Genomic DNA, 23,952 nt, shown 5'->3' on the forward strand with positions numbered 1-23,952 from the left:
TGTCTGCCCCCCCGAACCCAAACTGGAAGGTTCCACAGGAGAGGACCCTGATAGCTGAAGGCTCTGCCTCCTGCACTGCTTTTGGAGACTTTGGGAACCACCAGTAGGCCTGCAGTCTGGGAGCGCAGTGCTCTAGTGGAGTAGTACGGTACTATGAGTTCTTTAAGATATGATGGAGCCTGACGGAGAAGGATTTTAAACTCTATTCTAGATTTTACTGGAAGCCAATGAAGAGAAGCCAGTACAGTTAGTTAGTTCTCATCAGAACACGAGCAGCAGTGTTCTGGACCAGCTGGAGAATCTTTAACGACTTATTGGGGCAGCCTGGTAATAATGAGTTACAATAGTCCAATGGATCTATGGATATGATGGGCCTGATTTTAGCAATATTACGTAGATGGAAAAAGGCAGTTCTAGAAATCTGTTTAATGTGGGAGTTAAAGGACAAATCTTGATCAAATAAGACTCCCAGATTCCTCACAGTGGAGCTGCAGGCCAGAGTAATGCCATCCAGAGCAGTTATGTTGGTAGAAAAGGTGTCTCTGAGGTGTCTGGGGCCAATCAGAATAACTTCAGTTTTGTCTGAATTTAGCAGCAGAAAGTTGCTGCTCATCCAGGACTTTATGTCCTTAAGGCAGATTTGAAGTTTAGCCAACTGATTGGATTCATCTGGCTTTATTGATAAATATAATTGTGTATCATCTGCATAACAGTGGAAATTAATGGAGTGCTTCCTGATAGTATTACCCAGAGGAAGCATATATAAGATAAAGAGTATTGGTCCAAGCACTGAACCTTGTGGAACTCCATGTCTAACGTTAGTGTGGACAGAGGATTCATTGTTAACGTGTACAAATTGAAATCGATCTAATAAATAGGACTTAAACCAGCTTAGTGCAGTTCCTTTTATACCAATGAACTGTTCCAGTCTCTGTAACAGGATGTGATGGTCAATGGTGTCGAAAGCAGCACTCAGGTCTAACAAGACCAGGACAGAGAGAAGTCCTCTGTCTGATGCCATAAGGAGGTCGTTTGTAACCTTCACCAGTGCTGTCTCTGTGCTATGGTTCACTCTAAAACCTGACTGAAAATCCTCAAATAGACTATTAGAATTTAGAAAATTACACAGCTGATTAGCTAGACTTTCTCCAGGATCTTGGAGAGAAAGGGAAGGTTGGATATAGGTCTATAGTTGGCTAATACACCTGAATCAAGAGTAGGCTTTTTCAGGAGAGGTTTAATTACTGCTACTTTAAAGGACTGTGATACATAGCCTGTTAGTAAAGACTGATTTGTCATATCCAGTAAGGACGTCTTAATTAGGGGCAGGACCTCCTTAAGTAGTCCAGTAGGAATGGGGTCTAGGAGACATGTTGACGGTCTAGATGAGGAGATTACTGAGTCCAATTCAGAAAGATCAATTAACTCATCTGAAAAGTCGTAAATGAAGTTTGCTGGCTATGACATGAATTCAGTCTGATCTGGCTGAGATCTTTGCCAGCTCTGGGGCCTAAAATCAAAGTTGTAATGAAGCACATTATTTTGAATGTTTAGTTTTGCAGTTCCATCTTTGTACCTTTTGTTTCTGTGATTTACAGATTTTGGTATACCCTTGTGGTATACATAACAAAACATTCTCAAACTTGAGAACTTGAGAATACAGGGCATTGACAGGGCAGGATATAGGTATGAACAAAAGAGACAGACGCTAGACTATAAACTGTCAGGCATTATGAGATGGATTTTCATGTTGTTTTTGTAGTCAGCATTACTGTCTTTGTTGTCCATGCCCCACAGGTAGAATGCAAAAAGGCTCAGCCTAAGGAAGTGATGTTTCCTCCAGGGGCACGAGGTCGGGCCAGGAGCCTACCATACACTATGGATGCCTTCATGTTGGGCATGGGCATGCTGAGTAAGTACACTGCTTTTCTGTATGGGTGTGCATATGTGTTTACTACAACTTAAAGCTTTTCTTCAACCATTGAAAAACATTGGGCTCTATTTTCATGGCAAAGAGCAGCATTATCACATGCTTATATGCATGCTTTTTTGATCTTGAAACACACTTTGCCTTTGTATTTTTCTTCCAAGCACAATATACACAGTGGAAAAGGTGGATGGGTATGTACGAACATCAAAAAGTGGAAATGAAAAGCAGGTTTTGTCAAGACAGTGCCCTGAGAACAGACCGTAGATAGAATCTGATCAGTTGGTGAATCTGTCAACCAGAAATCCATGTATGCAATGTATATATTTTTATAAACATACTGAGCATCTTTGGCACCAGAATTTCTTTTGATATGAGTTAAGTGCTAGCGTATCATATCTCATCTTCAGGTTGTGTCTGTGGACATTAATGCCAGAGTTGAACACAATGAGCTATCATCTAACAATAGAAGATGTTACATGCACACAAAAGTATTCTAATTATCATACTAAATGTTGCTACGGTTCCTGAGTGTACACATTAGTTATGTTGGGCCAGTGATAGCATAACAGAAGACAGAAGACTGTCAAAGCCAGTTTACATGGATTAGACTATATTCTGTACCATGGGAACATGGATGGTGGAATTACAGATCTTGTGATAGTGTGTACTCAAAGTCCCAGTCTCCAGAAAATGGAGGATTGTACTTTGCCCATATTCACAAATGTTTTTTTTTTTACTTTCATCAGTTATTTGCTGTAAAATGTTTGTCAAAGTGTCAGATTATGATCAGATTATTTATATGACATCCTTACTAAATACCAATAATGCTGTGATCTGTCAACACTGTATTAAAGTTTGACTGTGAAACAAAAAGTGAGAAAAATGTGAAAAACCACAGACATATACTCTACCTCAGTGGTGCTGGCTCAGCTTCTCAAATGACTCAAAACTGTCCTGTAGATGAGGAGTTCCACTGAGCCTGGAATAGCATTACAGGAAAGGTTCATACACTCATATTTGATAAATTAAAGGTCCATTACATTTTTAAAACAGGGGTCCTGCTGTGGTTTACTGCAAGAAAGAAAAACACAAGAGTGAACAGTATTGACTTGACTTGACAAGCTGTAGCCTTTTTTTTTTTTCAAACAAAATGGTTAGGTCTGGCACTAAAACTACTTTAAGTTTCACATGGGACACAAACTGTGGTCCCCTGGTCCGGTAGTCCGGTATTGGTGTCTTTTACCACCCCTATATGTGGACTTCTTTTGCTGTTACACACTTGTGTCTGATACAGATGCAGAAAGGGCATCTCATATAGATGCTAAAAGGTGCCTTGTGCTTCGGTATCAGACGCCAAAGGAGGTGACAAAGTCGCAGTTTTTGATCCCCTGAAAATGCAAAAATGCAAAGAAGTCACAATCCAATTCTAACCACAAGAAATTGTAGAACTTTTACTTATTAAAAAAATAAACAGCTTCTTAATGTATTGTGTTAACATGCTGACATTTGCTAGTTATCACTAAACACAAAGTCCAGCTGAGGCCGATGAGGAGGTCGTTAGTTCTGCAGGTTATTTTGTCATAAACCGAAGTGTTAAACAAATGACACTTCTGACCTGACGGTGGGGCTAGGGAAAAAGTCAGAGGATCACCATGCTCCTAGTGTGACTAAAATGTGAAGTCATACTGCTGAAAACAGTAGAGTAACAGGCATAGAAAAATCAAATGTGTTACATTTGAGTAGTTTTTCCAGTCAAAGTCCACTCGCTGTCTGATGAGAGATGCCATGATGAGGGATTCAAGCTGGTTCTTGCCTTATTTCCAATTTCCAATTTCCTGATCTGTGACTTCGACATGTATTTGGAGTCATCAGGGTTGATTCTCAGAATAAACCTCCAAGCATAAGGAAAACTACATTATTTCTCAAACCAGACCTGTGAGTCGCAGGTCATCATCACGCCCTTTAGTCTTTAATTTATCTGTAATAAGATGTTCTACATACATAAAATTGCATTGCCTATAAAAGCATCTTGTTCTACACATACACATTTGAACCCACTGGGAAGATACATGATCAACTGATAATCAATCACAGTCAGATTATTAAAGCTCCACCCATTACAATAAGTTTTACCGAATGCTGCAACTTTCATTTGGACAAAATGTAAATGCTCACTGGGTTGGAATATCTTCCCTTAATATGTTTCAGGTTTTTGTGAATGGATCCTCAAACCATATTGAGTCAAACTAAAACAGATGGATACCTGGAAAGTATGAAATCAATCTAAAAACTTAAATGTAAATAGAAATGATGAGTTATCAACTTCAACATAAAAACACCAATATCTCATTTAAATTTTATTTTGACAGGAGAAAAGTCACACTGTCGTGACATTTAGGGCTATCCTGCTTTTGAATTCATTTATGATGTGCAAACCTCTGAGCGAACTCCAGCGTGGCCTCCTTTTCCTCATACTGCACAGCTGATGTTGACAAAAAATGAGTCAGACCCCGTGGATGGATGATGGCTCTGCCCTCCGCAGTCAACATCCATGTTTTCACTGTGAGAACAGAATCCCCTGTAACAGACACATCGATCAGCACAGCACAGGTGATTTTATAGCCTATGGGTAAACTCTATCATAGCCTATGATCAGCATATGGGTAAACTCTATTATAGCCTATGGTCAGCCTATAGATAAAATCTTCCATCCATTAATGAGATTATGGACTAACAACGACAGGTTAACGACGAGGTGAGAGAGCTTAAAGGCAGTGTTGTACTGACTACATTATCCTAAGAGTTGTTACCACTGTTCTTTAAAATAACCAACATTAATGCTATTATTCAGCAAAATGTGACTCACTGCCATATTGCTAACCCTTTCTTCTATTTGAAACCACAACCTGCATTTTTCATCTGAGTGATAAGTTTACAGCCTCAGGAGTTTTTTGAGCTGAACTGAGTTATATTAGGTGGACAGTGGATAGCAGCAGCCTTGTGGTATACAGGCTGGTAGGATCAGAGGTAGCAGGGAGCCTGCTGCTGCTGCCAATTCAAAATAGTGAACATTTGCTGAGTTACATTGCTGAGTGACTGAACAGATGTTCTATTTGAGGGAGCGCTGGCCTCTAGTTTCATTTAGAGTTTATAGGTCATATATACTACAGGTGATCAGCCGTGTTGTGAGTATTTTTTGGTAAGCCACCAGGGCCAGAGAAGAAAATCTCTGTAGCAGTATACCACAACCTTAGATGTATGGTTTATGTGTATTTTATGTGTTTATGTGTACAGCCTGCTCCAGCTAGCAGGACCAGCTGTGGTCTTGTAGCTGACAAAACCCAACAGTCTTCAGCTGTAAGGATTGTCAGAATAATGATAGGGACACCTCAGAAGCTGTATGACATTGATCACACTCCCTGATCAGCTCAAAATCACATTGTCACCACTTTTTAGTGAACACTGTATTACATTTTCACTGTAAGCGTTTGGTTAATTCAATATTACCAGTCAGCAAAATGACGGTGTCGCTGGTGTCCTCAGTCGGACATCCTAATTCACTTTTACTGCCACGTAACGTTAACAGTGACACCGCTGCTGTCTCTAATGTTAAGCATTGTCACTTTGTTATGCTGACTGCGTATGTAGCTCAGTGTTCGTGTATACATGCTGATTTTTGCAAGTGTATAATTTATGCAGAGTTACATTTTCCTTTGTGATCACCAAACTCAGCCGGTGAAAAGACCAGAAAATCCTCAGGACACGGTTTATGTAATGTTAATGTTAGTTAAGGCTAACTAGGTTACGTTAACGCCACATCACCAGTTTCTCTGTCTGTTGTTTGTCTGTTTAGCTAATGTTCGCATGAGGTAGTCTAGTCAAGTTTATTTTATTTAGTATAGCACTTTTACAACTATACAGTTGATGTTACTCATCAGTTGAAATAACTGTTACTGTTACCACGACCGCCCTCCCATCGGCCAGAAAAAAAGCTCCAGAAGACACCACCTACAAATCCACAACACAAGATTCAGTAGAGAGCCCCCAAACAAGCTGTTTACCTTTGTGTTTCCCATTAAAACTGCTTAGCTTGCCTTTCTTTGTGTCTTTCTTTTCAGCACAACCTCACCTATGTGATTCTACAAGTATTTATTTATTTTGACACAATATATGGACACACTGTATGTAAAAGTGCAAAAGAAACACAAAATCCGAGTAGGAACTAGTTGGATCTTTGGAGGAGCGGGGGTCTGCCGGACACCTCCTCTCGTTCGTCTTCATGCGCAGCATCCACTTCATCCTCTGAAAGGAGTCTTCCTCAGAATCAGAACGTTCTTAGCCAGATTCAGCATCTTCTAACTCGTAGAAGAGCTGTAGTGCTCTTAATTTAGTCTTAATAGGCCGATTGACAAAATTCAAACACTTGTAAAAAGTTTGAAGTGTCCGCTTTCCAACAGTCTTTGAATTGAGCACCTGCGTACTTGTGTCACAGCTTTACGTTTTCAAACGTGCGACATGTGACTTTGACGCCGTGTGGCGGTCCTAGACTCCAAAGGGTTAATTTAGAAAATGTAAAACGATGTTAGCTTTGTGTAGTTTAAGCTAACTTTAGTTAACTCTAGAGATGGGATTTATGGCTCTTTGAAGGGAGCCGGATCTTGAGGAGCCGTTCCTTTCAAAGAGCTGTTCAAACGACTGACTCGTTGTTATATTTACTTATTTATTTATTATAAGTCAACCATGGGTAACTTGTTTTCATCAAGGAAACAATCACTGGTAGCAGTTGTAAAATAAGATTTGGTTCAGAATAATTCAAACTTATACATATCTATTCTGAAATATTGATTATAATTTCATTTGGCTTGTGTTTTCAGTGGACTTGTTCCATAAGATGGTGCCATACCAACATGCTTTGGCAGTGAGATCACTATTTTGAATTTTCCCCTCACCTAAAAAACTTTGTGACACAATAAAGCTATGCAGGCTGCAGATAACTTCCATGCAAAATAACTTTAGTGTGAAATTTTCCACACATGAACATTTTAACAATACAGAAAAAATATGAAAATAATAAATAAGTATATATATATATATATATATATATATATATATATATATATATATATATATATATAATATAAATAAAACTAGAATAGAAATTAGGACATGATACAAATGTGAATGCATAATTGTACTAAACTACCTGGTGTGTGTACACCTGAACTACTTTACAAACAGGAACTCAGCTCCTTGACTCGAATCCACATCAGAACAATGGAAACAATAACAAATAACTTTTCTTCAGTCGTTAATATCTCCTGCTCCCTGAATGTAAATCTCTTCAGTCCAGTCGGGCGGCGCTCACTAATATCTCCTCCCCTAATGCTGCGCATCTGTAGCTGCGTTCACGTGAATGGAGCGTGCTGTGGACGACTCAAACTCGATGTCATTAGTCGTTCAGGTGAAGGCAGCGTGGACTCGTGGGGCACACAGGTGACACATGAAGGCAGCGCAGGCAATTTACATATAAGAACGGCTCGCAAACGAACGGCTCGCAACTGCGAATCGGTTCTCATCGTTCACTTAAAAGAGCCGTTCAAAGACTCGACTCGTTCGCGAACGTCACATCTCTAGTTAACTCTGACTTTAATGTTAATACCTACATACCTACAGTATAGAACCAACCTAGCTAACGCTTCCTCTCTCGATAGAAGTGACTACATTTGAAAATGTTTTACTGAAAATAATGATAGAAATAATATACTTGCATGCTTGACGTTGTTGTCAGTTATCCAGCGTTAATTCTTTTCTCTTCTGTCCTTTAACCGTCACTTCCACCAAAACCGTTTTAAAAAAACAGAATTTAAAAAGAAATCTGTCTTCCCATTGGTCAGTTTTTGGCAGGCAGGTTTATTACTGTAAATGGACATACAGTAGACAGGAATTACAGTAGTGACCGAATATTTACCCTAGAATCCGTTGCTGTTTATAGTAACATACTGTATATGTTTCCCATTTACAGTGTTCCTCTACCCAGTTCAACCTCAACCTTACATTTCCAGCCACACTCCCTTATTAACATTCAAATCAAAAACCAAAATTTTTGCAGCAGAACATTTGTCAACCTGACCCCTAAGTAGCTAAGCTGTGGGATAGATAAATGTGTAATTATTTTTTATTGTTTCTATTTGATTTCAGGTTTTCTTAACAGCCATATCTGCCTTTTGTCCCCAGGCTATCCTAACATCGTAGCTACATATGGCAGAGGCTACACTGGCTTTGCTCCAAGCTATAGCTACCAGTTCCCTGGTAAGTTCTTTTTTAAACTGTTTGATTCCTCCTCTTACACACACTGGCAATAACACACACACACACACACACACATGTTTGGGTGTCAGACCTCAGCATGGTTCTTCAGGATGAATGTGTAATGCTGTCACATCAACCCAGCTTGACCAGCTGTGCTTAAAGGAAAAAATCCCTTCCTGGCAATTGACATACAGCAGTCTAATCTTAGTGAAATGTAATCCCCATTTCTCCCTAAATTTGATTTGATAAGGTGACACTAAGCTATTATTTCCCCATTCACTACCTCTAAAGACCTTGACAATGGGAAATGCGAGAGTTACTCCTAGCAAGCTAGTTATCAGCAATCCACACTTAACACCTGATTTCATGGTTTATGAGTGTGGGAGGTGGGCTGGCGTGCCAGCTCTCTGCCTCACACTGATGCCAACGTATCACAATGCTTTCTTCGAATATGATACAGAGAGAATTGCCACTGCTTTGAAATATGTTTTCCGTACATTATTATAATTATCATTATTATTATCATTATATCCAGCAGACATAAGTTCCTTCAGGTTGTCATGGCAATTGCAATACTTGCTAGTTGAATAAATTTATTGTTGGTCTTGTTTTTTCATGGTTGGATTCCTTTGCTAGAGGCAAAAAGAAGCAACTGTGCCCATATTAGCCCAAAATGCTCCAACTCTGTGCACTGTGGCTACTTCTTTTATGCTGGAAAGCTGTTTTCGCCTCAGGCATGCTGTGTGGCAATTTGATTAAACACAAATCAGTGTAAGAAAGAATATGTAACGTCTAAACACAAAATTGAAATGATGAAGGTGGAAAAGATAGATAATGGCACAGGGACCCTCTTCAAGAGAAGGCATTAGGTCCCAACTAAAGGTTGTTATTGTGTCAATAAAATGCACATAGACTAGACATGGAAAAAGAGGTGTCAGAGCCTCTGGAATCCTGGGGACAGTTTGCTGCTTTGTCATTTGCCCAACCATGGGTCTTTTCACGAGATTTGTTAAGAATAAAATGTAAAATCAGATGCGAAAGAAATGATCAAATACAATCCTGCAAGTAGATTCAGTCATAATGTAGATCCTTGAGCACCAAAACACTGTTCAGTGGTTTATACAATGTTTCCCAACTCAATGTGACATCATTCATCTCCACAAGTGGCAGGCACAGTAAGATATAGGAATACTGCCATCATCTTACAAAGGAATATACCAAAAATGTGTGTGTGAACCTTTTTGGTGACCCCAGCACACTGATCCCATGTTTTTTTCAGTCATGATTTGTATTGGCACTTGTGAAATCAGTCAGAGATTGTCTCTTCCCATTATGTTGTTTGTTTTAATCTAATACCAATAAAGACAAACTTTTGGAGCAACATGAGAGAACCCAGCCAAACACAAGGGGATCATGCAAACAGATATAAGCCACAGCTGAGATCCCTTTGCTTTGAGGAGAAACTGCTAAGAAACAACTGAGCCACATTCCTGCAATTCTTCAAGGTCACTGTTGTGCAAACTTGCCACAGAGCTCACTGTAGCCAAAATTCATGCCTCAAATTATTTTTGTAGAATCTTCACACAGCAATATTTCCCTGTTTGACTGCAATAATTAAAAAGCAAAAGGTTGGAATGGAAATGGGCTGTAAAATGGAGAAATGCTGAAGGAGTCCCATGGTGTGACAAAGCCACAGGAAACGGGATTAAAGTACGACAGTCTCAAGACTGGGCTGCCTTCAAGGCCACAGAACAGAGCGCACCAGGGAGCACAGCAGTCTGCTGCCATTCTCTCTCTCTCTCTCTCTCTCTCTCTCTCTCTCTCGCTCTCTCTCTCTCACACACACACACACACACACACACACATACGCACACAGCTGATGGCCCACAAGTGTTGGCAAAGACAGCTTGTCGAATCTCAGCCTCATACAACTGTGATATCTCCTTCAACTGCCCTTCCTCAACCAAAGTGGTTGCTTCATTTCAATCAAAAGAGACTTAATTGAAACAAAGACTTAGATAAGATAAGAATGATCCAATTAATTTATTTGACATGTGCTCATAATAAAAATATGCTCAAGAATATAAAACGTCCTTGGTGATTAGATCCCATCATGACGTAATCCTAAGGGGGGAGTGATGCCATTGGAAGAACAGAGTAAACACCCCCACCTCAACCCAGCCCTTGCCCAATGGAGTCTATACATTGATGGTGGTGAAAGAGTAAAGAGCAATGCTGAAGAATTGGATGGATTTGATGTGGAGCTGGGCCTGATGAGCCCAGCAGAAGGACCCTAGGCGCTGAATATGATGGTGGTTGGGATAGAATGCGGTGGTGGAGGGCTGCATCGGTTTGACTGAATTGACAAATGACAGCGGCAAAGAGCGAAACACTTTTAAACTTTGACAGTCTGAGATGATTGGCTCACAGAGGTTGTGGCAAAATGTCATAGGTTTAATTGTGAAACACCCACAGTCAGCTGATTGAGTTGGAAGCGGCAAAAGAGAATGACAGAGAGAGAGGAGTGAAGTAAATACAGAGTGAGCATGAAGATTGTCAGTTTTCCTGATTGGACTTGCACTAAGCTTCATGTGTGACTGACGGCAGAACCTTGTCCCTTGAGGCTGAGCAAGGGATAAAGGTCAATACCCTCAGTATGTAGCTGTAACCTTAATCATAATGCTAAGGGTATCCGTCTCTACATAACGTTTTGGAAGGTGTTACCAGATAGAAGCCTGAAGCGAGTATTTGTCTCTGCCATCATTGACCAAACAGTAGGTCTGCCATGGCCTTACACTTGGCTCAGAGTGGGTCGTCCATCAAGCACAAGGTTGGTGGTTCCATCCCCGACTCCTATGAGTCAGCATGTCGAAGTGTCTTTGGCCAAGACGCTGAACCTCAACTTGCTCCTGAAGCAGCTTCAGTGTGTGAAAGAACAGCCTGAATGAGTGATGTGTGGCTGTGTGGATGTGATGTAAAAGTGCTTTGAGTGGTCTAAATGACTAGAAAGGTGCTATACAAATACAGACCATACAGAGTTGTATATCTTTATTTTCATTCCTGCCTCATCTAATCTGGAAAGACTCTGTTAAAGGGTTGCATTAGGTTAACTTTTTTGACATTGCTCTTGATCCAGTGGCTCATCTTGTGAAATGATTTTGCCTTTTCCCTTTTAAATGCTGAGAGCCCCAGAATGACCTTGGTGCTCAGCCATGAAAGGTGAAAAGCCTTTCTTCTTCCCCCCTTTCCTCTTGCAGTGTCAAGGGTTTAAAATTAGTTGTCTGGCGGTAGTGGTTAAAAATTGACTAGAGCGAGGAGCTCATCTTTTTCTGAAGCACTGGCCATAATCCTCGCAGGGGACCCAATTCAGAGGAGGTCAAACAAAGTGGCTCCTGTCTGTGAATGAATATGTGTCAGTGTTCATTCTGACTCTCCACTTCTATTCTACAAGCTGCTTTTGGCTCAATTTAACACTGTTTTAGTACAGTATCTTTATCTTCAGGCTAATTCAGAGTCAACTCCTTCAATTGCCTTATCCTGGTTTTAGAAACCATTTAGTGCTTCCTTGTGCTCCATAGCTTGTGATGTGTGTGGGAGACACAGTGTGATGGTAAATAGCAACAGTAATGATCACATTCACATTCCCGTGTTGGTATTGCTTTGGGTACATTTGCACTTTTTTTTTTTTAAACCTGTTTCCATGGGTTTCATTACTGATCCCTGCTTTTATCTTGATGTTCTCTGTGCTGCTGCAGTGTGTAGTGAGTATGAGAGACTTATGCCATACGTACCAGCCCACAAAAATTGGGACACACACAACAATAATTCCAAGAGATGCTTCAAGGTTTTGTAGTAACTGGAGAATATATAGTCGTGGAACTATGCTGCATGCGATATGTGCTGCAGTGATGTCAGCTGCATTTGGAGTACTTGTCCTTTCCTGTGGTTAGATATCAACGAGAGGAATGGCATCTTCCACAGCCTCCTCTGGCTGTTTTCCCATCCCCAGCTCATTTTACACAACCAAATTGTCTCCTTGTATTTGTCACAGTCCATTTTTGTTAGAGGACATGTTGGCCCCTGATGAGAACTGAGGGTTTAAACAGGCAAAGCAGTGCATGCCTATTTATGCATGTATGAAGTAGTGAAGCTCCAAGGTCACAGCCTCTTAGAGGCAGCTTCCTCTGCAGGTCCAGCTAATAACAGCTGCCCCCTGCTCCTGTCTTTCTTCTCACTGTGTGCTTACCTGTTTGTTGAAGGCCATGCCTGGAATTGATGATTCACTTTTGATTAGTGTCTAATCAGTTATGGAAACAGTTCATGTCACTGGAGACACACACGGGATCAGCTCCAGCGGCCACGCCACAGCCAGAATGTAACGCACTTGCGCCTGAGGGGATTTAGCCTTTAGAACAATGTCCACAGTGGAAAAAAACAAAACAGTAGACTCATTACACATTTTAATGAAATTTAAGTAACCTTTAATTCTGACATATCCTCAACTGCCTAGAGAGCCAGACATTAATTCAAATCTTACTTGTATTGATGACACGCCTTTATTTCTAATTCGCCATTGCTATTTGTTGTTGATGAAAACTTAACACCTACTCCATGTGAACCTCATAATATTTTCTACTGAGATCCAGCAATAGACACATGCCATAGACAGTACTTTTCTATAAAACAGTGTTTTCATTCACTAATTCAATTCAATTTGCTCTAGTCTTGCATTCAAATTTTGTTTGTTTGTATGTCTTAATGATGAAAGACTTCCAATAACTAAAGTGGTATATTACCTCTTAATCATGGAAGGCTTTCAGTGTGAACCATGCAAGTTTTATTGACAGTATTTAGAGCATTTTGTTAGATGGGATGAGGAGGGTGGTTGTATATAATTATTGTTAAATATTGTGTAATATGGAGAAATATATTTTTGATGATATATTTTATTCAGAAATATTCAGCTAGGTATGTGACAAACAGCAGCTTGTCACATAGTACATACATACAAATACATTTTTATTTGCACCTAACAGCCACAACCTAACTAACGATTTATGCACTGACTGTGAGCTTGTGTTTATTGTGTGAGAACTATTATTCCATATACACTGTTGCCCATAAAGTTGGAATAAAATGTTTTTTACCTCTTCTCATGAAATGATTGTGACAGTGTGATTTATTCTTGATAAATAAAGTGTATATCTTCTCAACTTTATTGATCAAACTCTTCCAAACATATCACAGTGAAACTTAAACCACAATTAACCTTTGCAAACTGTGTATTCAGGCTTTAACAAAATTGGGGGTATTGAACAATTATTCCAACTTTATGGGCAACAGTGTACAAATGCAACACTGTGAATGCCTTCCATGAAAATGTGTGCCATTGTACCCAGAGGTGTTATGCCTTATCTGTTTTGATGACCCATTGTTGAGGACACACACATTATGAAATAAAAGGTTATATACAGATGATGGTCTGATAGTTGATGGCTTCACAATGCGGATGGTTTAAAACTGAAACTGGAAACTGGAAATACAAACAAACGCTTTAAAGTATCCTATTGGCTAATTTGGATCTCAATTATCCAGGGTGGATTATGCAGATTATGTGTGTTTATGGAGCAGACTGGCCCGTGGGCTCAGCACACATTCATACTGTTGCCAATCAGTGCTGTGCTTCCTGCATGGAGACAGTCGTCTGAATACTTGTGACTGGGTTTTTATGCTTTGATTCCCAAACCGCCATAAACTGCCACTTCATCATATGCTTTAAGGCAATCTTACTGAAAGGCTAGATTTTAATACCATGTTGCAGGAAATGTGTTGTGATTTTAGAGGGCTGCTTCCATTGCATTCTTTTACAGTGCAGTCTATCAATACTGCAATTTCTTTCTTGAACACCTGCTGCAGCTGGCAGTATGCATACCTATGCAAATGTCTAATGTGTGTTCTCCATACCAGTGACTCTAGCTAATATGCTCTGTGCTTATCTGACCAGCATGGTTTTCAGCTGCAATGCACATTTTGAAATGTAAAAGTTAATTTGGTTTGTAGAGCTTCTTGAACTAATGGAGTCCTGTACCTAATGTTTCAATAAAAATACAGACTGTACTGAACTGTTTCACCATTGGCCATTGAAAAGGCTACATTACGTATGTTGTAATAAACCTGAATTAGTCACAATCACAGTGCAAATATAGCAATATATCAATAAGATCACGTAAAGTATGTTTTCCATTTAATCTGCATGTGAAAGATGGATTTGTTGACAAAACAGGCAAATAACAGAGATATTTGGGAAAAGGGGGTTAGTGTTCCTCGTTCTCCCCTGACATGTTATTTGTATCAGTTAGGGCTTCGCTGCATGTCTCTGGTCTCTTTGCCAAGCAGGGCACTTTGCAGTTGCAGCCAGTCATATCAAGGCATGACCCATGATTCCCATCCAATCCATGCCTCCATGTCATGGACCTCTACCCATGAATTGACTGTTACACCCCACTTGACCCCTCTGCAACATGTTTGCGTCACATGGGCCTCATATTAGCTTGTACAGATCAATGCACCATCAATGAACTGAGGCAGCCCAGCTTTATTTCATTATGGGCCATCACAACCCATTTGGAAATGTTTGAGATTTTGACTATAAGATTTTTGATTTCATTTTCCAGTCACCAGTTGACCAATGTATGTTTTGTTTTTTTTCTTTTTTAATCTATATAAAAGAGATAAAAGATACAGTTCTTTAAAAACACTTTTTGAATGATCATTTTCATTATTGTAGTAGGGAAATATCATGAAATATCATTTTGCTCACTTAGAGCTCACTTACAGAGCTTATTTTTAAGGGGCAGTTGGTGATGGGGGATCATATGACTTTCATGCAATACAGTCTTATCTTTGCAGCGCAATGAGGTCACTATATTTTTTGTACATAGCTCCCCATAACAGTGGATGCCAAGAAAAAGTGAGTTGAGTTCATTTGAAAAAACAGATAGGCTATATTTGGAACAAACACACACCAGTTTGGCTGATATTCCCCAAAGTGCAAAATAGACAAAGCATCACTTGCTCCGGCTTCCTCCCACAGTCCAAAGACATGCATGTTAATTGGTTACTGTGTGAGTGTGAGTGTGAGTGCGACTGGCTGCTCTATGTGTTGGCCTGCGATTCACTGGCGACCATTCCAGGGTGTACCCTGCCTCTCACCCAATGTCAGCTGGGATTGGCTGCAGCTCTCCATGACGCTTAAGGATTAGTGGTATAGATAATGGATGGAATTTTCCATTTCAATCAACTTGCTCTATTTTGGACCCAGTTTATTAATTCTCCTCCAAATTCACTGTGCCTTATTGATTTCTCTTGACAGTTTATCGTCTCTTTTAGCATCTTGTGAAAAACCTTCAACCTTTGATCAAAGTTAAATTGAAAGTGGTGGTGCTGTGGTTAGCACTGTTGCCTCACAGCAAGAAGGTCTGTGTGTTTCTGTGTGGAGTTTGCATGTTCTCCCCATGCTAGCATGGGTTCTCTTCGGGTACTCCAGCTTCCTCCCACAATCCAAAGACATGCACATTAGGTTAAGTGGTAACTCTAAATTGCCCGTAGGTGTGAGTGTGAGAGTGAAAGGTTGTCTGTCTGTCTCTGTCTCTGTATGTGGCCCTGCAATTGGCTGGCGACCAGTCCAGGGTGTACCCCGCCTCTCGCCCGAAGTCAGCTGGGATAGGCTCCAGCTCCCCCCGCAACCCTGACGGTATAGAAAATGGATGGATGGATGGATTGAAATTGAAAGTGTTAAGTGTTATTCATTTTTTAGATTCCTGTTTATATTCTGTTCCTCACATTTCAGACATATTTTCTATGTCGAGAAATTATTTGATTCACTACTCCGATATGGTTACTTTGTTATATATTGCTTCTTCACAATAACTGTTTTTGCTGCACAATATCCAAACATTTGCATGACAAAGGGTCACAAAAATGCTCGTAACATTGATCATTGTGTTTACTGATCTATCCCCTCAAGGAGAGCTTGTCAGCACATCTCAGAGGAAAGAAACTTGGCAGGAAAATTTCTGTCATATTTTAACTTGCTGCTGAGAGTTTACTTATCATTTATTCATTACAGAATTCTCCTGCATGGAAAGGTAGATTCAGTGCTGAGTGGTCAGTAAGTAAATTTGTATTTGGGTCCAGCCCTTTAAGCAGGATCAGATGGTGTGTAAACTTTAAATACAAAATATATGTTTTTATGTGTTTTCCACCTGTGAGAAATATCTATACCAGCATAATCTGCAATATGACATCAGTCAGAAAAAAGAAATATATGAACAATGTGCTATCAACCAAACCGAGTAACTTCAGCATACTCAATTGCATTGTTGGTCTTTCATTCAGAAATTAAATCTGGTTCAAGGGAATAAATGAGAACTATTTTGAGTTTACCATTTGTTGAAAACATCACAGTACTTACAGTATGTTCTTGACAATGTTCTCCTCATACTGGACTATCAACTGCACCTGTGGGGGGCTGTTTGAACAGTCAACCATTCATGGCCTGGTCAAAGGCCAACCAGACTCCTCAAATTAAAAAATTCTCAGATAGCAATATGTTCCATGGCAATTGGGTGGACATTTTTGGAGACAATACAGATAGAAAAAGAATACTCTTGGAGCCCTCCTTGTCAAGAAGTAGGCCAATAGGAGGGTCTTGAACAAGATGTGAACTGTGGTACAGAGACAGTGTAGTGTACAGAAAGGGGGAATTGGCAAGTGGAATGCCAGACGATGAGCAGCATTCTGGACTGCATGCAGCAGCTCACAAGCACTCAGTAGCAATTGTTAAGGTGGTTGACCTCCCAAGTAAGAAAGGAGCAAGGCTGGCATAACTACAGTATTGTTACGGTGATCATCTCGTCCCAGTGCAGCCACCCAGGCTCCTGAAAAATTTGCTTAATGACATAGTTCACATAAATGGCTATTTAAGGAACAGATGTTTTCTCCTATTCTCCTGTTATCTGTGATAAATACCAATAGACTAATCAATGTTCTAACTTGTTCTGTTAGCTGCAATAACAACAGTGTAAAAAGGACTATGGTTAATCAGGGCCAAACATAAAAACATAATCATTGCTCACAGAGGATATCATCAGAAAAAAGAGAAAACCCCTTTTTACTGCCAATTAAAGCAGAAACTCAGAACATAGCCTCATCTGGACCTGATTTTGATTTTCAGCATACGTTACCATGGTGATCAGGGCAGGCTAAAAGAGAGCCACCCTTGTGACATTGAAAATTCTGGCTTTAGGCACATCATACCTTGCTTGCCCATTATTCTCGCTTCATAGTACACCCTTCTAATGTGACATTTCATTTGTACAAGTGATTCACCCTCTACTGTTCCTGATGGACTATAGTTCAGCATCTTGCCAGAGGTTTGTTGTCTTTAGCACTTTAGATTATTTCACTTATGTTACAAATGCCTGGAGAGCACAGCACAGCAACTGAATCCCTCAGAGTGCAGGCCATCCCTTTCGGCCTCTTGTTTTTTACTGCAGACTGGGAGTTGACAGTCTCCCCACAGCTGCATTTCAACCACTACTCCCACCGTCTCCCACCGTAAAGTCCCTGTGATGGTGCACTCACCTGAATTGAGGCAGCCAGAGGTTGCAGGCTTTTATACCCTCATTGGATGGATGGGGGAGAGGAAAGAAACCTTGTTTTTCTCAGAGAATGTGTCAACAATGGGTTGCCTATTTTGAGTAGTGAATGGATGGCTGTACCAATTGGATTCTTGCTGTGCCCTAATGCCTTCCAAAATAGTGGTATGAAATGCACCATTAACTCAGACTGGAAGCATCCAAAATAGCCCCTGTGTGTGTGTGTGTGTGTGTGTGTGTGTGTGTGTGGCAGAGAGAAAGAAAGAGAGAGAGCTATATGTGTATGTTAGTTCCAACTGTCTGTCTCCAAATTTTACAAATAACTCTAGATGCATTTTTGTAAAAGAGAATGCCAATGTCCTTCAGTCTGTAACAAACATATATATATATATATATATATAGATCTAGAGATAGTGTGGAGTGACCTTTCAACTTGCTTGGTTGTTGTCTTTCTTAGAAATGTGACCAAACTATAGAATTATTTCATTTACACTTGGCTGAGATCTGATCACAGTGCCAGACCTCCTGATGAGGTTTGGCAGATTTTATTGCATTCTCATTGCAATGTGTGATGCATGCTCACAGTTTTGCATACCGGATACCTACATTAATGTGAGTTATACTTGATTCTGATTGGTCACTTACAGCATTTTACAGTCTGATACTATACTGATGTATAGCAGACCATGACTATGTATAGCAGACTGTTGGTATGGGTGCCATCCAGGTGATTCAAGTCCTGCATAACCCTTTAAGAAACCCTTAAAGGGTTCCTTAAGTCATTTTGCAATAATGACTATCTCGCTATACAGAGTCGCTTACATATATCACATGTTAATACCAGGTGGAAATTGAGTCTCCCATTATCACTGTTTTTCCATAGGTCAGCACTTTTATTTAGAAACCACCTTAGGAAGTGACTGTGCCAGCATTGATAGGTAAAGTTTACATACACTTTATGCTGCTGGGAAGGAGTTTGTAGTCAGGTCGGTGATGTGATAACAATTAAACCATCTCGATTACAATTGAGGAACTCCGTCCCCAAATTTGCATAAATCCATTGACAGGGGACGGCCCCAGGTCAACAACCTTTCCTGCTGACCAGGGTGGTAACAGGGTATTGGTGTGCTATGTTAGTCAGTCGTTTCATGGTAGCAAGTGGAAGTAGAGAGCAGGGTCACCTGGCCCTCATCCAGGTGTGGCTGCAACAGCAAACGTAGGCCTTGACACATGGGATCCTAACTGCCTGCTTGAGCTCTGGAAACAGTGGAGATTGGAAGCTGTGGAAAGGTAAGGGGCCAGTGAAGTAGCTGAAGTGGGGAAGTTGTGCGTTTTCCTTTCCATATCAGCTACTTGCACCAAGAGGTGATACTCTGGTAGGAAACCCAGGGTGGTCTCCAGCTTCTGGTTTAGGCTCTCAATGTCGAGTGTGGACTGGAGGTCCTGTTAGACCTGCTAGGAAGTAAATGCTGTGAGCAGATGAGGCAAACTGTAACTGGCTCCTGGATGTCCATCTGCCACTAGAGAGCCATTGTAGGATGGCCTAGGTGCCATCCAATAATGACCATGCACTGGAAAGGCAGGTCAGTTGGGGGGCAACTGCCCACTTTGGGACCTGGAAGTGGAAAGGAACTGGGACAAACTACAATCTGCAGAAGGAACTACAAACTGCAGAAGGATTGCAGTAGGTTGATGTGATTTTTTTTTTTTTTTACCTAATTTATGATTCCCCAGGTGACTGACGATGCAGAGCTCTCCCAGAGCTCTCTTCATAGCCAAATTGGTGGCCAGAAAATCAGGCTTTGCATTCTTGGACCCCGGACAGCAGGAGAGGGTTAAGGACTTTTGGTGGGAGTTAAAGAGCTGAAAGAGTGAAGAGTGGACATCTAACTTCATGAGGTCAGTCCACACAAAAAGGATTGCTCTCGGCTCCTTCAGTGCTAGCTTCACCCTCACCATTAGTTTGCAGTTGCTGAAGTTCCCTTCTGTGGGGGAGAGCATGCAGAAGAAGAGGGCATGTGGACAAAGCAGAGGGGATTACTGAGACGGAATTGCTCTCATCCCCAGATCAAAAGTGTCAACTTCAACTTCAAACTGTTGGCAGGGACTCGGGAGCATTAAGATGGAGGTCTGCTCAGCCAGGAGAGTCCAATTGAAGCTGGAGAACATTAGTCAAATCAAAGGGTATGGGATACTTCTAGCAAGATGAGGGTAATGAATGGAAGACCGCTTTCAACACCCCTGAGTTTCACCAGAAGTGTCACAGATATCCAACTGCTAAAAATGGTGGCATTTTGCAACAAGTCAAAAGGGATGAGTGGGACCCGTTCTTGACATTCAGATGAGTGTCAATATGGATGGTCAGGGCGATGAGGGAATGGGAGAAAGACTCAAAAGGAGGACACAAAGGAAGTGCAGGTAAGGTGAAAGGCAGTTTACTCTGTATTTTAACAGAAACAGGGTTGGCATCATGTAGGAAAGCAAATCCAGGGAATTTTCCCATGCCATTCTTGCGAGTGTTGCACACAGCAAGCAGTCAAAATGTCTTGTCAGTACAGATCAGAAATGCCTCGAACACTGCTTGCTGTGTTTCTTGATGTTGTGAGCAATGCATCTCTTCAGCCCATTTCTCAGTCAATACCTACTCAGTGGAAACTTCTTCTGCCCAAACATCTACTTCTATTCACAGGCAGAGACATGGCTAAGGATGAGGGAGTACGTCTCCTTAATTTGATGCTGATAGTGATGATGCTCTGAAGAACCTCTAATAGAACTTCTACTAAGTGGACAGATAATCATAATTCTCCATTCCAAACCCTCAGCTGCACTTTGTTTACCATTTGTCAAAGACAACGGAGCCCAGCCTGCTGGCGCACACAATGCGTGGTGAATCTGGAGGTATATATTACGTTGCCATGTAAAATTCATTCATTCAGAGTACACAAGGAGTTATTCATCCCTCAGTCCACACAAATATCACAGATAGTCAGGGAATGGTAAACAGAGAAGAAATTATGATGTTGTACTCTCTATGCAAGAAGAACCAGGGCAGCATGGAGAAAAGAAGAAAAGGAAGCAAGATCACGAAATGTAGTATGCTGTTTTTAGTGTGTTGAAATGTAAGAATATTCAAGAAATCCAGAAACTGTACAGCCACCTTGTTTTTCATTTGAGCTTTTTTACTATCTTTGTCCTCAGTACCAGAAACCAAAGGACATGCTAGGTACCAAGGCCTAGAAACCCACTGCAATCTAAACATTGGCTTTATCTTTTGAGCAATATCCAAGTCCATGAAATTGATTTGACGCCACACAGGCTTTTCCTGAGTGGGAAGCGTCTCTGAGAGGCTTCATTAACCTCTACTAATCCTACTTTAGTCAAGTCACTCAGAAATTTTAGCTGGCAGACACAGCTTCACTCTTCTGAGGCATCTAAGGTGATAGATGGAGAGGAGATGAAGAATTAAGTTTGAATTTAAATATTCATTGGCTTATTTATCCTTTAACATGCTTTAGTTCATCAAAACAAATTAGATGGATTTCCAATTTGCAAACAGTAAAAGGCATTCCTGCAGCCAAGGACCAGAAATACATTATGATAGAAATACAGAAAATTGCCTGAAAAACAGTTCAATTACTTTTTATATATATATAATTGTATGGAGAAAAAATCATTACATATACTAATTTTTTTACAACATGCAACCCATTGATAGACACCTGACACATTGACCATTTTTCTATAGTTGGTCACAGGTGTGGAGTGTGTCATTAAAACAGACAAAATTAGAAATTAAAATGAAATACAACGTTGAAAAGATTGTACTATTTTAAACAATCTTGCATCTTCAAGTTGCACATGTGTAATTGCACACTTTTTTGCACTATTCATTTTGCACAGTTTAGATTCTATTATATTTCTTTTCACATGCTACCTTCTTATTGCCTTTTATTTATTTTATCTTTTTCCTACTATTTATACTTAAATTGTTAGGCATTCATTGCAGACAGCAATGAAAGAATTTCATTGTACATGAAACATGTTTCCCTACTGTACATATGACAATAAACACTTTGAATCTTGAATCTTGAATCTTGCATCTTAGAACTAGTCAGTCAGTTAAAATGCCAGAGCTCCAACAAGAGGGTCCAATAAAAGAATTTGGCTGGTTTATTAATTTTGTTTAAGAAAATGAAATTACTGTTACTGAGAACTGCTAATCTAGCTACCCTCAGCAGGAGTTAAGCTGTTTGGTTTTTCTGTTCCATCATGAACTGATTTAGCTGCTGCCTCATTTAATTATGTGGAATAACTAACTGAGGAACCAAAATGTCAATTCATCAAAATGGATATTTTTCATTTAACAGGTAATGAGAAGGGAAAATCAACGACTAAACTTACTTTTACAAAGGTGTATTAAGACTAATGAAGATGAAAAATAAATACATATGGAACAAATGTTTTATGGAGCATGTGATACTCCATGGGTATGGAGTGTAAGGATTGTGCCAGGGCTGTCACTGGATGTATTTCCAGATTGTTAATTTACACAATCCTTATGTGGTGCAGATGTGTCTGGTGAGGTGTCTGGAGAAGGCTCAGTGTGTGGCAGTCACCACGGTGTCTGTGCATTGTCAGTACTGGGTTTCCACTGCGGGTGACAAGTTCACCATGATGCAACTTAAATAAGAAAATAAATTGTGTTCACCTCTTAAAGGTGGGGTGGGGACCTTGCAAAGGAAATGTGGTTCCTTCACAACAAAAGTGGTTGGGTGAAAAGTTTTTTACCAAAATGTATGACTTTATAATCTTTGACCTACAATGACCCTAATACATCATTGTATACTTTGGGCAGCATTTCAAAGCCAGAATGTAGTAACTACAATGCTAAACATTTGGAATATTACATTTCTAGAAGCTGTATGTACCACTGATTAAAATGCACTATAAAAAAAACATAAATGCCGCAATCATTTCACAACAAGCAAAATTATCATCATGAACGTAACATTACAATTAGCTCAGGGTTACTGTTCACTCTTCTCAGAGGGTGTGCTTTGTGCTAAAGCGTTACTAAACAACAGTCTGTCATGATACACAAAATTGAGAATCGCAACCATCTCTCAGTGGGCGCTAAATTTTGCTGCGCATCCTCTGCCATTCTTGTGCGACTAGCTCGCTAGTCTGCCTAGCCTTGTGGAACACTCCACTCATGTGCAACGATTCCAAGGGGAAAGCGCGTACAGGTTGGTAGGCACTTGGTGAGACAGCTTCATTTGGGCTGCATGAACTGATTGGACGGGCTTATTACAGGTTGCAAGAGCCACAAACATCAGATTTTTTTTTAATTGATTGCTCTTGGGCTGTTTTGAGAATTTCAACAAATATGACAAAAACTGTTTGTCTTTAATACTACAGAACAATGTTTGGCCACAGGCAGAAAGCAAGACCGCCTCATCATGTTTAACCTCAAATGTTGGCACTATAGTTTTAAAAACAAGCTGAAGGAAGGATGAAGTGAGGATATACACTAAGATTAGTAGTGTGTGTCTCCTCAGCTCCTGAAATTAATTGGCTGTGGCTGTGGCTCGGAGGTAGAGTGGGTCATCCCTCAATCGGAAAGTCAGTGGTTGGATCCCTTATGAGTCAGCATGTCAAAGTGTCCTTGGGCAAGACACTGAACCCCAACTTGCATGGCTTTTGTGTGTGTTCAGTTCAGTGTGAAAGAATAGTCTCCTCCAACTTAGATTCCTCCTGAATGAATGATGTGTGAATGGGTGAATTAGGATGTGATGTAGAAGCACTTTGAGTAGTCGAAATGACTAGAAAGGCGCTATACAAATACAGACCATATACCATTTAAATTAAGTGAAAAGTGCCAATTCAAGACAGTGCCACCACAGTCAGACACTGCAGGACTCACAAAGACACACACACAGCCACCTAAATACATTAACCTGCTGTTGCTGCCAGTCCTGTCTAATTCAATCAAATGCCATGCTGCTCTTACAATTCTTTATTTCAGTGTGTAAATGATAAACATCTGCATTCATC

At 40.3% G+C, this 23,952-nt stretch overlaps 2 protein-coding genes across 2 annotated transcripts in view; one reads left to right on the forward strand and one right to left on the reverse strand.

Annotated features, from left to right (window-relative positions):
* Positions 1–23,952, reverse strand: part of LOC139199573 (alpha-2-macroglobulin-like) — a 286,525-nt gene that overhangs the window by 40,738 nt on the left and 221,835 nt on the right. The gene's annotated exons all lie outside the window — the stretch shown is intronic.
* Positions 1–23,952, forward strand: part of LOC139200030 (RNA-binding protein Musashi homolog 2-like) — a 56,568-nt gene that overhangs the window by 6,792 nt on the left and 25,824 nt on the right. The window contains exons 2-3 of the mRNA XM_070829256.1: positions 1,798–1,912; positions 8,165–8,239. Of these exons, the coding sequence (XP_070685357.1) occupies positions 1,798–1,912; positions 8,165–8,239 (190 nt within the window). The remainder of the gene's footprint in view (positions 1–1,797; positions 1,913–8,164; positions 8,240–23,952) is intronic.

The sequence above is a fragment of the Pempheris klunzingeri genome, chromosome 4, assembly GCF_042242105.1.
Source record: "Pempheris klunzingeri isolate RE-2024b chromosome 4, fPemKlu1.hap1, whole genome shotgun sequence".
NCBI classification, from domain to species: domain Eukaryota; kingdom Metazoa; phylum Chordata; class Actinopteri; order Acropomatiformes; family Pempheridae; genus Pempheris; species Pempheris klunzingeri.